Below are 14,518 nucleotides of genomic sequence, written 5' to 3'. Positions count from 1 at the left end.
GAGCTCTGTTGAACTGGATCACTAAGAGTGGTTTTAATATGCATGATGTACTGTTGAACTGGATCACTAAGAGTGGTTTTAATATGCATGATGTACTGTTGAACTGGATCACTAAAAGTGGTTTTAATATGCATGATGTACTGTTGAACTGGATCACTAAAAGTGGTTTTAATAAAAGTGGTTTTAATGCATGCATGATGTACTGTTGAACTGGATCACTAAAAGTGGTTTTAATATGCATGATGTACTGTTGAACTGGATCACTAAAAGTGGTTTTAATATGCATGATGTACTGTTGAACTGGAACACTAAAAGTGGTTTTAATATGCATGATGTACTGTTGAACTGGATCACTGCATGATGTACTGTTGAACTGGTGGTTTTAATATGCATGATGTACTGTTGAACTGGAAACACTAAAAGTGGTTTTAATATGCATGATGTACTGTTGAACTGGATCACTGGATCTGTTGAACTGGATCACTAAAAGTGGTTTTAATATGCATGATGTACTGTTGAACTGGATCACTAAAAGGGGTTTTAATATGCATGATGTACTGTTGAACTGGATCACTAAAAGTGGTTTTAATATGCATGATGTACTGTTGAACTGGATCACTAAAAGTGGTTTTAATATGCATGATGTACTGTTGAACTGGAACACTAAAAGTGGTTTTAATATGCATGATGTACTGTTGAACTGGATCACTAAAAGTGGTTTTAATATGCATGATGTACTGTTGAACTGGAACACTAAAAGTGGTTTTAATATGCATGATGTACTGTTGAACTGGAACACTAAAAGTGGTTTTAATATGCATGATGTACTGTTGAACTGGAACACTAAAAGTGGTTTTAATATGCATGATGTACTGTTGAACTGGAACTGGATGTACTGTTGAACTGGATCACTAAAAGTGGTTTTAATATGCATGATGTAAAGTGGTTTTAATATGCATGATGTACTGTTGAACTGGATCACTAAAAGTGGTTTTAATATGCATGATGTACTGTTGAACTGGATCACACTAAAAGTGGTTTTAATATGCATGATGTACTGTTGAACTGGATCACTAAAAGTGGTTTTAATATGCATGATGTACTGTTGAACTGGATCACTAAAAGTGGTTTTAATATGCATGATGTACTGTTGAACTGGAACACTAAAAGTGGTTTTAATATGCATGATGTACTGTTGAACTGGATCACTAAAAGTGGTTTTAATATGCATGTATTGGGGACATCATGCCACAAGAAATTGTAAGAACTCGTCTTATTTTCAATATCTTACATTTCACAGGATAGTTAAGTCCAGCTGACAAAGATGATATATTCTCAATCTTGTTTGGAAGGGTTTTCCTTGTTTAGCATTGACAGTCATGTGAATGTTTAGATGTTTATCCATGTGCACCCCAGTTCGTCCTCAGTATTAATCCCATAGTGGGCCATCGTAAGAGGATAGCCCAATCAACACAACAATCCAATGCCTATTTATAGAAGCTAGCGTTTTACTGACACACCTGTGGTTGCAGTAGATCTCTCTCATAGGGTCTATATAACCTGTGTCTAAATCGGTCTGAAACCGTCACTTCTCGTCACCTGATCCCAGATCTGTAGCCGATGTGCCGAATCCAAATGATTCTGACTAGGCTATAGTCCGAGATGTTGGCTTATGCAGCGCATACATACAAATCTGGCATCAGGCTACTTCTCATAGACTTTGGCGAATGAGTTGAAACACAAATCCATATCAAAGCCTTGTCGTTGTGTCTGTGTTGTTTCTGCTGTCCCTGTGGTGTGTTTGTTTGTGGGCTGCCTCGTGCCATAGTTCAAACAGGAAATACGACTCACGCCCGGGCACAGGAGAAACGCTATCGTGAAACGGGAGAAAAGGGATGTAATCACAACTCCACGTGAAGAGGTAGTTTGCTGTGGAAAACATCTGGTGTGGCTTTCCGACATGGACTGTCCCTTCAATGTCAGTCTACCATTCTTCTGTTGGCTGCTTTCAAGATCACTGCCATTTGGCCCCTTTGGGAATATTTGGGCTACTCTTTTTTTTTCTCCAAAACTTGTCTTTTGTGTGGTTTGTTTTTGGTCAAGAATAGAGTTTGTATGTATTATTCTACAGGAGATAATTTAATTCAAAACATTCATCAAGTAGGCTTACAGTATCTTCCAGCACAAGTTACAGTATAGTCCAACACTATTGATGTGTTTTCTAACAATCCACCCACCTGTGAATCACAGTGGAACACATTGCCTGTATATTACGGGGGTGTAACAGTGTGTCGGTATAATGGTTAACTTAGCCAGCAATGTTTATGGATGAGTGGCTGATGATTAGTAGAGTATAGTCTGTTGTGGTCTACAATGTGCTGTATGGAGCCCGAGTGCCAGTCTGCTTGTGCACCATTGCCAACTCCTTTTCCCTTACGGTCATACATGATAACGAGTGTTGGCAGTAATGCAACGAACAGACTGGCATTCAGGCTACATTATGATTTAGTAGAGTACAGGTCTAATCTGTTGTGATCGACAGGGAGTGGCCCAGGGTATGACTCTATCTTTTCAGTTGTCCTCCTGCACTCTCTTCAACGCCCCCATGCAGGATGTAAGTTGTAAGACACCCCCCCCCTTGGTTTGAAATGTGTTCTCTTCCTGCTCTCTCACATGGCAGTAAATTCACTCACTGACTTTGAGACGGCAGGGTTTATATCGGTGTGTGTGTGTGTGTGTGTGGAATGCTTTGTGGGCATTCTCCTTTCCTTAAAACCTGGACTGATCAACATGTGGAGGGCTGGTTTAAAGGGAATGCAGCAGTGTTCTATTGTGGGATTTGACCGACACATTTCTATAGAGGAGATGGCATCAACCTGAAACTTAGCATTTCAATCAACCTGGAACTTAGCAATGAAAAAACAACATTCCCAGTGCATTGCCCATAAAACGAACCAAGTCCGCCAGTCGACATCCGGTGCTCTACGTTTTCGATGACCCAGTCTACTTCCTGTCGCTACATTGTTGCCAGCCTCCACAGTGTGGTCCATTTAACTCAAGCCATACTTATCCCCAAAGTCCAGACCCCATACAGTAGGGTTGGTCAGATTACGCGTCTGTCCTGATGGGGGGGGGTGTAACATCAACAAGCTAGACCTGTCTGCCAGCCTCAATACTCTACGGTGACTCTCTCTCTCTCTCGTGCTGTTGGAGTCGACTGGGGGAACGAGAGCAGTTGAGGTGAGGTGAAGACAGCCATTCCAAATTGACGGACAGACACGTGTTGTTTGGTATCTTCAGCCTGTGGTTTTTGTTTGCCGTGCTGTTATGGTTGGTTTCAATCTCTCTTCTGTTCATCTCTTAAACTGTACCGACGCAGTTCTCTCCTGGTGTTTCTTCATTTACTCAAGCGACACTGTATTGGCAATCTGAGTAAGTGTAACAACTCATCGACGAACTAAGATATGACACAATGTTCTGTGACTCCCGGTGTATTTTGGTTCCGTGAATTTGGTCTCAGTTGGCCTGCTAATGGCCTTTTCATTTGACTAATATCACTCTCTTTCTCCTTCTGTCTGGATCACACAGTGTATAGCAGAGGTACTCACCTCCGACCCTAAGAGGTCAGGAGCCTGCTGGTTTTCTGTTCTACCTGATAATGAATTGCAAACACCTGGTGTCCCAGGTCTAACTAAGTTCTCAATTAGAGGGGAACAATGAATATATGCAGTGGAACTGGCTTAGAGGTCCAGAGTGTAGTTTGAGGGGCATATAGATATACTTTACTTATCCAGCTGTCTTTCCCTCTTCTTCCTCAGGAGCAGGAGTTCCTGCAGAAACAGCAGCAGGAGCTGGACTGTGCCCTGAAGAAGATCATCCAGCAACACAAACACGAGCTGGCCACCATCGAGAGAGACTGTCTCAACCACAAACAACAGCTCCTCAGAGGTGAAGATGCATCTCTCTGCGTGACACATAGACTATAGTTAGGTACTCAGTCATAGCACCTTTCAGAGGGGAGACAACGGCCTTAACCACAAACAGAAGATGCATAGCTCTGTGTGAGATGCAAGTAGCACAGATGCACATTGCAGTAGGATGGATACACAACCTTTATAAAGGTCATAGTCACTACATAGAAACAGTCTACCCTGGCCGCTATCACCAGCATACTTAAAAGAAATATAGTAAACCTTACTGTTTGTGTGTGAGATGGAAACCGCAAACACACAGTGACACTGAATATAACTTAAAACAGAAGCTCTACAGAGTTCAACCGACGGCCCCATCAGGCCTTGACTCTAATTGAGCAATAAGGGGGGTGTGGTATATGGCCAATATTATGCACGACGCAACACGGAGTGCCTGGATACAACCCTTAGCCATGGTATATTGGCCATATACCACAAACCCTGAGCTGCCTTATTGCTATTATAAACTTGTTTGCCAATGTAATTAGGACAGTAAAAATACATGTTTTGTCATACCAGTGGTATACTGTCTGATATACCACAGCTTTCAGCCAATCAGCATTTAGGGTTCGAACCACCCAGTTTATAATACCTATTAATGCTGAGAACCTAACATGAACTGAACTGGTTAGCAGCCTACTAACCCTGCCTGGTCAGATTCCAGTCATCACATACACATCAGCTTATAGAAATAGCTCCACAGAAATGTTCACAAGCTGTAGGCCTTGATGACTTGCTGATTTGAATGGTATGAACCATGTTAGAAAGGGAAAGAAAATTAACTCACAGACACATTCCAAGCTAACCAATTAGTCAAATCTAGTGACGTGTTTTTTGGGTGCCAAGATTCGTCAACCTCAAATATAAAAAAAATACAGATGAAAGATCTGATTTACAATGGTGGAGTTTTGTATCTAATAATAATAATAATATGCTAAACCTCTGTGTAATGCAGTGTTCCCTTGAACTGAGTTTGTGTGTTTTGGTCCTGGCAGCACGGGAAGCAGCAATGTGGGAGCTGGAAGAGCGTCACCTACAGGAGAAACACCAGTTGTTTAAACAACAGCTGAAAGACCAGTACTTCATGCAGAGACACCAGCTGCTCAAGAGACACGAGAAGGTACAGTAAGGCTTCCAAATAGACAGACAAACAGCTGATTCAGGATCAGATCTCATAAGCCTAGTCCTGAACAGAACCACTAGGAGCAAAATACCTGAACAGGTTGGGGGATAGAGTGAGGCATAATACTGAATGACTACAAGTTTTGACTCATGACATCTTAAATCAAATTGGAAATATGCCTGGGTATATCTGTTTCTGCATTCAACAATGATGTGTCATTGTTTTGCCAAATGCGGACTGAGTAACGCTGACAAGACAACTAAATGGCTAACACTTTGACAACTAGTCTAATATCTCAAATATCTCATTTCTATGGAAGCTAATGATGTGTTTCTGCCCCCCCCACCTCTCTTCCTCTCGCCCTCCCTCTCTTCCTCCCTCCCTCTTTCCCTCTCTCCCTTTCTCTCTCTCCCTCTCTCCCTCTCTCTCTCCCCTCACTCCATCCCTCTCCCCTCACTCCATCCCACTCCGCCTCCCTCCCTCCCTCTCCCCTCACTCCCTCCCTCTCTCTCTCTCTCATTCCCTCTTTCCCTCCCTCTCTCTTTCCCTCCCTCTCTCTTTCCCTCCCTCGCCCTCTTTCCCTCCCCCTCGCCCTCTTTCCCTCCCTCGCCCTCTTTCCCTCCCTCTCTCTTTCTCTCCCGCACTCCCTCCCTCTCGCCCCCTCCCTCTCGCTCTCGCTTTCTCTCGCTTCAAACCTCTCTCCCTCTCTCTCTCTTGATCCCTCCCTCGCTCACTCTCTCTATCTCTCTCTCTTTCTCTCTGTAGGAGATGGAGCAGATGCAGCGCTACAATCAGCGTCTGATTGAGGAGATGAAGAACAGGCAGACACAGGAGAGGGCCCGCTTACCCAAGATCCAGCGCAGCGAGGCCAAGACGCGCATGGCCATGTTCAAGAAGAGCCTCCGAATCACTGGAGGCCCCATCACACCCGAGCAGGAGAGGGAGAAGGTTAAACAGGTGAGAGAGAAAGGTCAAAGAACACATCACTGAGAGTGGAAACCTTTGTATTTAGATGTTATTTTCAAAGTATAATCAAATTTGATTGGACACATACACATATTTAGCAGATGTTATTGATCACATACACATATTTAGCAGATGTTATTGATCACATACACATATTTAGCAGATGTTATTGATCACATACACATATTTAGCAGATGTTATTGATCACATACACATATTTAGCAGATGTTATTGATCACATACACATATTTCGGAGATGTTATTGCGGGTGCTGTGAAATGCTTGTGTTCCAACAGAGCAGTAGTATCTGACAGTTCACAACAATACACACAATCTAAAAGTAAAAGAATGGAATTAGGATGAGCAATGTTGGAGTGTCATTGACTAAATACAGGAGCATGGAATACACTGTATACATATGAGATGAGTGAAGCAGGATTAAAGTGACTAGTGTTCCATTATTAAAGTGGCCAGTGATTCCATGTCTATGTATATTGGGCAGCAGCCTCTGTGATGCCGGGTTGAGTAACCAGGTGGTAGCCAGCAAGTGATGGCTATTTAACAGTCTGATGGCCTTGAGATAGAAGCTGTTTTTCAGTCTCTCGGTCCCAGCTTTGATGCACCTGTACTGACCTCGCCTTCTGAACGATAGCGAGGTGAACAGGCCTTGGCTCGGGTGGTTGATGTCCTTGATGATCTTTTTGGCCTTCCTGTGACCTTTGGCCTTCCTGTGACCGCCTTTGCCCCCGGTGATGTGTTGGGCAGACCGTACCACCCTCTGGAGAGCCCTGCGGTTGCGGGCGGTGCAGTGTCCGTACCAGGCGGTGATACAGCCTGACAGGATGCTCTCGATTGTTTATCTGTAAATGTTTGTGAGGGCCTTAGGGGCCAAGCCAATTTTTTTCGGCCTCCTGAGTTTGAAGAGGCTCTGTTGCGCCTTCTTCACCACACTGTCTGTGTGGGTGGACCATTTTAGATTGTCAGTGATGTTTACGTCGAGGAACTTGAATCTTTCCACCTTCTCCACTGCGGTTCTGTCTGTGGATAGGGCTGTGTTTCCTCTGCTGTTTCCTGAAGTCAATGATCAGCTCCTTTGTTTTGTTGGCGTTTAGGGAGAGGTTATTTTCCCGGGGCCCTCACCTCCACTCTGTAGGCTTCCTTGTCATTGTTGGTAATCAGGCGTACTACTGTTGTCATCTGCAAACTTGATGATTGAGTTGGAGGTGTGCGTGGCCACGCAGTCATGGGTGAAGGAGTACAGGAGGAGGCTGAGCACGCCCCTGTGTTTTTTCCTACCTTTACCACCTGGGGGCAGCCCATGAAGAAGTCCAGGACCCAGTTGCACAGGGCAGGATTCAGACCCAGGGCCCCAGGCTTGATGATGAGCTTGGAGGGTACTACGGTGTTGAAGGCCGAGGTATAGTCAATGCACAACATTCTTACATTGGCTTTCCTCTTGTCCAGATGGGATAGGGCAGTGTGCTGTTTCGATGGCGATTGCATCATCTGTGGATCTATTGGGGTGGTATGCAAATAGAAGTGGGTCTAGTGTGTCAGGTAAGGTAGGGATGATATGATCCTTAACTAGCCTCTCAAAGGACTTCATGATGACAGAAGTGAGTGCTATGGGGCAATAGTCATTTATTTCAGTTATCTTTTCTTTCTTGGGTACAGGGACAATGGTGGACATCTTGAAGCAAGTGGGGACAGCAGACTGGGATTGTGAAAGATTGAATATGTCTGTAAACACTCCAGCCAGCTGGTCTGCGCATGCTTCTCGTGTCTGAGCCGTTGAATTGCGACTCCACTTTGTCTCTGTACTGATGTTTTGCTTGTTTGTTTGCCTTATGGAGGGAATAACTACACTGTTTCTATTTGACCATATTCCCAGTCACCTTGCCATGGTTAAATGCGGTGGTTCGCACTTTCAGTTTTGCGCCAATGCTGCCAGATAATGAGGGATTATAGACATTGCTTTCAGTGGAGAGAGAGGTGAAGTCTCAGAGCTTGTTAATCCAAGTCAAAGGGACTTTCCCAGGCACTGAAGGATTTACAGTACTTTAGGCAATGCTAGGTCAAGCTTGAGACTCCCAGTGCAAATTCAGCATGTATCAAGTTCCAACTGTAATTGGGCCTATTTTAATACTCGTGGGAGTTGAATAACTGAGATGTTTCTGTGTGTTTGACAGTTTGCAGCCCAGGAGGAGAAGAGGCAGAAGAACGAGAGGCTCCACCAGCACCAGAAACATGAGAACCAGATGAGAGACCTGCAACTGCAGTGTGACACCAACATCCGGGAGCTGCAGCAGTTACAGGTACACTCTCAGAAATAAAGGTGTAGATTTATTCCTAAAGGGGTACAACTTCTTGTCACTGGGGTGGTACCCTGTAAGGTCCTCCTTTGTACTTTTAGTTATGGGTACATATTTGTACCCCCATCACAGTGACAAAGCCATTTGTTCCTTGAAAGTGGCAAAAATGCACCTCTACCATAGACCACTTAAACTTGTACAATATTTCCACTCACGGGTGGCCAAAAATAACTATCTGAAAGCCACTCCCCCACTGTGCCAAGCCTCCAATACAATTTCCCAATTAGCCTTTTTGATTGAATTGTAGATTTACCACCATTGACTGTATTTGTTAGTAACAGAACCGTTGTTGTTAAATTATTTTATTTTCAGTCACAAGTGAGTACCTAAGCATATATTACCATTAAAAATTTTATGACAATACATTGCATATCTCATGAGGCTATTTTGAAGCCTAGTTTTACTCAAATACAGTGGCATGAAACTCATGGTTTATAGGCTACGTCAGGCCTGCTTGCAAAGTTCTGTAAACATACCCCAAATTCTGGGAATTTTGAGATATTCTGGTTGAAGCATTTCCCCCTTATTCCCTCCTGTTTCCAGGAGTCTTCCGTCTGTGATTTCTAGAAACCTGGGAAATTTACCAGAATTTTGTGCTGGTTTGCAAAGTGATTTGTAATTCCTATTGGAATCCAGCCAGAGTTACGATATCCAACTGTTGGAATTTTATTCACCTGCAACATGCATTCACAATGACTGCCAGAGTTAACCTTTCTAGCGCAGGCGTTCCACTAGCGGAACCTCTCGACAACATTCCGCTGAAAAGACAGTGCGCGAAATTCAAATATATATTTTTTGAAATATGTAACTTTCACACATTAACAACTCCAATACAGCAAATGAAAAATACACTTCTTGTTCATCTACCCATCGTGTCCGATTTCAAAAAAGCTTTACAACGAAAGCACAACATATGATTATGTTAGGTCAGAGCCAAGTCACAAAAACACACAGCCATTTTTACAGCCAAAGATAAGAGTCACTAAAAGCAGACATATAGATAAAATTAATCACTAACCTTTGATGATCTTCATCAGATGACACTTATAGGATATCATGTTACACAATACATGTATGTTTTGTTCGATAATGTGCATATTTATATCCAAAAATCTCAGTTTACATTGGCGCATTACGTGCAGTAATGTTTTGATTCCAAAACATCCGGTGATTTTGTAGATTGCCACATCAAATCCCAGAAATACTCAATAAACATTGATAAAAGATACAAGTTTTATTCACATAATTAAAGACAGACTTCTCCTTAATGCAACCGCTGTGTCATATTTCTTTTAAACTTTACGGAAAAAGCATAATCTATTTTCATAATGATCTTCATCAGAATGCACTCTCAGGAATCCCAGTTCTACAATAAATTACTGATTTGTTCCATAAGGTCCATTTATGTCCAAATTGCAACTTGTTGTTAGCGTGTTCAGCCCAGTAATCCATCTTCATGAGGCGCGAGCACTACGTCCAGATAAAAACTTCTGTTACAGGTCGTAGAAACATGCAAACGATGTATGGAATCAATCTTTAGGATGTTTTTAACATTAAACTTCAATCATTTTCCAACTATGCCTCCCGGGTGGCGCAGTGGTTAAGGGCGCTGTACTGCAGCGCCAGTTGTGCCACCAGAGACTCTGGGTTCACGCCCAGGCTCTGTCATAACCGGCCGCGACCAGGAGGTCCGTGGGTCGACGAACAATTGGCCTAGCATCGTCCGGGTTAGGGAGGGTTTGGCCGATAGGGAAAATCCACCAGCGACTCCTGTGGCGGGCCGGGCGCAATGCGCGCTAACCAAGGTTGCCAGGTGCACGGTGTTTCCTCCAACACATTGGTGCGGCTGGCTTCCGGGTTGGATGGCGCTGTGTTAAAAAGCAGTGGTGCTTGGTTGGGTTGTGTATCGGAGGACGCATGACTTTCAACCTTCGTCTCTCCCGAGCCCGTACGGGAGTTGTAGTGATGAGACAAGAGAGTAGCTACTAAAAATAATTGGATACCACGAAATTGGGGAGAAAAAGGGGTCAAATTCCAAAAATATATAATAATAAAAATAATAATGTTCCAACTGGAGAATTCCATTGTCTGTAGAAAAGCACTGGAACGAGAGCTAACTCTGTCGGGACTGCGCGTTCACGAGCCTGAGACACTCTGCCAGACCACTGACTCATTCAGCTCCCATTCCCCCCTCCTTTATAGCAGAAGCCTGAAACAAGTTTCTAAAGACAGTTGACATCTAGTGGAAGCCTTAGGAAGTGCAACTTGACCCCATAGACACTGTGTATTCGGTTGGCCATGCATCGAAAAACTACAAACCTCAGATTTCCCACTTCCTGGTTGGATTTTTCTCAGGTTTTTGCCTGCCATATGAGTTTCGTTGTACTCACAGACATCATTCAAACAGTTGTAGAAACCTCAGAGGGTTTTCCATCCAATATTACTAATAATATGCATATATTAACATCTGGGACTGAGTGGGAGGCAGTTTACTCTGGGCACGCATTTCATCCAAAAGTGAAAATGCTGCCGCCTATCCCAAACAGGTTTTAAGAACATTTTGAGGAGACCTAAGTCATTTAAATTGGAACAACCATTTCAGTAAAAGGAGAAAATCGAACTAACTGATTGGATTCGTTTAGAAACATTTGTTATTTATCTTTGTGTAGCATATGATTAATCAATCAATGTACATGAAAAAACACAGATATTTATTTAAAAAATCAACCTGCAGTAGAGCATACTGGGAAATATGAAGATAATAATTATGGTACAAATGTGGCTTTTTGGGATACCACCTCAGTGTCAAAGCCGTTAGTTTTTTTTTAGGTGGCAGAAAGTTAGCATTGTATAGTGGGTATTGAGGGTTAACAAAATACATTTGTCACCTAGGAAATTAACCTTCAGATTACCCCTTTTGTGAGTGTGATGATTGTACCTTTTTATAATCATAATATGGGTTACAAAAATGTACCATTATACTCTTTGTCTGCACATGTACCCTAAAAGGTACGAAACAGTACCATGTGAGATCATTGTTTATTTTGATATTTTTGTACTCCAGGGAACAATACCGTACCCTTATTTCTAAGAGTGTATTGTAAGTCGCTCTGGATAAGAGTGTCTGCTAAATGACTTAAATGTAAATGTAAATGTAAATGTATAGTATGCGCACATGGATATCAGGGATTCTGTAATTGCATAAGGTGCAATAGAAAACACACACACACACACTTTGATTCGTCTGTGATTCAGTACAGCGTGTAACACCCAATTTGTGTTTTTCAAGAATGAGAAGTGCCACATCCTGATAGAGCACGAGACCCAGAAGCTGAAGGAGCTGGATGAGGAGCACAGCCAGGAGCTGAAGGAGTGGAGGGAGAAACTACGACCCAGGAAGAAGGTAACCATTACACCAGTTAACCCTTCACAGGAAATTATTTCTCTTTCTATTGAATATTTGGCACATATTTTGTTTCAGAGATGGAGAGACTTGTAGTTGAAACATATGGTAGGAGGTAGGGTGGGAGGGAGCCTAACGGTTCGAGTGTTGGGCCAGTAACCGAAATCCGCTAGTTTGACTCCTAGAGCTGAACAAGGTGAAACACTTGTCCACGTGCCCTTGAGCAAGACACTTAACCCTAACTGCTCCGCTGATAATGCCTGACCCTGACTGTGACCCCACTCTCTGAGGGTGTCTCCGGGTGAATCTCAGGGCGATGTGTAAGAAAACAAATGCGTATCTGGTACATGTGTGAAACAGTACAAATATAAGCAGCCTCCAAATGAGTATTATGTCATCTCTTGCTTGGGATCCGCTCGCCGACCATTTGTCTGTTGTTCTTAGGCTTTGGAGGAAGAGTTTGCCAGGAAGCTTCAGGAGCAGGAGATCTTCTTTAAGATGAGTGGAGAGTCAGAGTGCCTTAACCCCTCAGCCCAGAGCCGCATCTCCAAGTTCTACCCCATCCCCAGTGTCCACTCCACTGGCTTCTAGGGGTTAACCCACTCCGGATGGACATAAACATATATCCACATATCGAAGGCACGCTCAATGAATAGATATACACACTTCCGGATGGATACACCCACACACACATATACAAATAGACTGGCGCGCGTGCACACACACACACATACACACACACACACACACAGACAAACAGACAAACAGACTAATAAGACTGAGCCTCTGCTGCCTTGCCCCGTCTCCATTGATGACAATCGGGGACGAAGGGGCGATATCTCCGAGGGTGTGTACCCCTCTATCGGCTTCTGGACGAGGATGGGACAGTAGCCCTCAAGCTACAGACGATGTTAATCATATCTGTTATATAATTTACCCCCTTTTCATTGTATAGGGTCGTGTTCAGTCGGGCACACCGTAGCAACAGTTTGAATTTGTGTTTTTATTGTAGAAGTAGTACCTCCCCGTTTCACTCTATTTCAAATCATTTTCCACTGACTGAAAAAAAAAGTTTTATTTCTTATAGCTTCCTCTTTTGAAATGAGTTATGAAGGAGATTCTTGACATTATGCATTTTCAAATGTGATACTTTGTGCACTCTGTTCCTCAAATCCTTGCCTCCATGTCACTAAAGTGTCTCAGGCAGATTTCATTTTTCACTGCTGATTCTTTTTCATTTGTGAATTATTTTTTTTCTTGAAGAATCTAGTGCCCGTATACCTTTATTTCAATGGACTTGCTTTTCAAATTTAAGCTTCCTCTGGAAAAAAAACTACTGCTGCTTGATTTTTATACCATTAGTTATTTGCACTATATCAGTGCTGCCCAACCCTCTTCCTGTAGATCTACTGTCCTGTAGGTTTTCAGTCCAACCCTATTTTTTATTTTTTTATTTTACCTTTATTTAACCAGGCAAGTCAGTTAAGAACAAATTCTTATTTTCAATGACGGCCTAGGAACAGGGTTAACTGCCTGTTCAGGGGCAGAACGACAGATTTGTACCTTGTCAGCTCGGAGGTTTGAACTCGCAACCTTCCGGTTACTAGTCCAACGCTCTGACCACTAGTCTACCCTGCCGCCCCAATTAAGCATATCTGATTCAGCTAGTTAAGGTCTTGTTGAGCAGCTAATAGAATCAGGTGTGTTAAATTAGGGTTGGACTGAAAACCCACAGGACGGTAGACCTCCAGGAAGAGGGTTGGGCAGACCTGCACTAAATAAAAAGGATGAAGCAACATTTTGTACCATTCTAATGTAATGAACGTATATATTCAATATCTATGGTAATGTTTGAGAGAGCTAATGATATTTACTTTTGGTAAAAGATGAACAGCACATTTTTTAAATAATGAATCTTGACAAAGGCATGATATATTTTATATGCAATCACACATATCTTGACAAGATATTGAATTTAGTTTCCAAAGGACTAGGGAGTGACTGCCTGAAGTTAAGCATGGATTTAGATACAAGTTTGACTTCTTATGTTATAATTATGGTATCAAAAGTAATTTTTTGGAGCTTATTAACAACAGTTTGGGATTTATATTTTTCTGTCGGAAATGGTTCCTTTCTTCTAGCCTAGAATCCAAACTGAAACACTACTTTCACTGTTTTACTTGAACATTTGTGAAACGGTTGAGATTCCCAGGCTAGTATCTTTCTTCAGGTTTCATGAGCATGCCTTTCATCTTCAGCACAACTCTTGAGATTTGTTTCTCTCTTTTTTAAATTTGGCGTAGTCGGCGAGTGGCCATTTTTGTTTTAGCATATCAGGGAGGGGCTATTAAAATAGTGTTTGTTTATATATCCAGACAGAGACGAGGTTTTCACTGTGGTTGCTCAAATGGCGATGTTATATAATTCGACAGAAATCTGTGAGGACCTATATGAAGGTCTGTTTTGTTAGAATTCATGCAAATGTTTGGTATGTCTATGTATTGTTTATAAAATTGCCTCCCATTAATAAGGTATTATTACATTACCATATTCATCAGTTGACCTGCATGGCTTTTCGGTTTGTTTGTAAGGAAATTATGATACTGTTTTATTAGCGTTCATGCTAGCAAATAGCCTTAGTGTTTTCAACAAAACGTATGACAGTACGGTATTCATGCTGTGG

The 14,518-nt window shown here is 42.5% G+C and overlaps 1 protein-coding gene across 2 annotated transcripts in view; it reads left to right on the top strand.

Annotated features, from left to right (window-relative positions):
• The window catches only part of LOC124004058 (STE20-like serine/threonine-protein kinase), a 35,519-nt gene extending 22,289 nt beyond the window's left edge, over nt 1-13,230 (top strand). For both annotated transcript variants that reach the window (XM_046312821.1, XM_046312820.1), the window contains 6 exons: nt 3,819-3,948; nt 4,967-5,091; nt 5,860-6,051; nt 8,250-8,375; nt 11,722-11,835; nt 12,280-13,230. In XM_046312821.1, coding sequence (XP_046168777.1) covers nt 3,819-3,948; nt 4,967-5,091; nt 5,860-6,051; nt 8,250-8,375; nt 11,722-11,835; nt 12,280-12,426 — 834 coding nt within the window. In that variant the 3' untranslated portion in view covers nt 12,427-13,230. The remainder of the gene's footprint in view (nt 1-3,818; nt 3,949-4,966; nt 5,092-5,859; nt 6,052-8,249; nt 8,376-11,721; nt 11,836-12,279) is intronic.
• The last annotated feature ends 1,288 nt before the right edge of the window (nt 13,231-14,518 follow it).

This window comes from Oncorhynchus gorbuscha, linkage group LG18 (genome assembly GCF_021184085.1).
Source record: "Oncorhynchus gorbuscha isolate QuinsamMale2020 ecotype Even-year linkage group LG18, OgorEven_v1.0, whole genome shotgun sequence".
Lineage (NCBI taxonomy): Eukaryota > Metazoa > Chordata > Actinopteri > Salmoniformes > Salmonidae > Oncorhynchus > Oncorhynchus gorbuscha.
The sequence above is the reverse complement of the archived record's forward strand: the minus strand, read 5'-3'. Positions and strand labels throughout refer to the sequence as shown.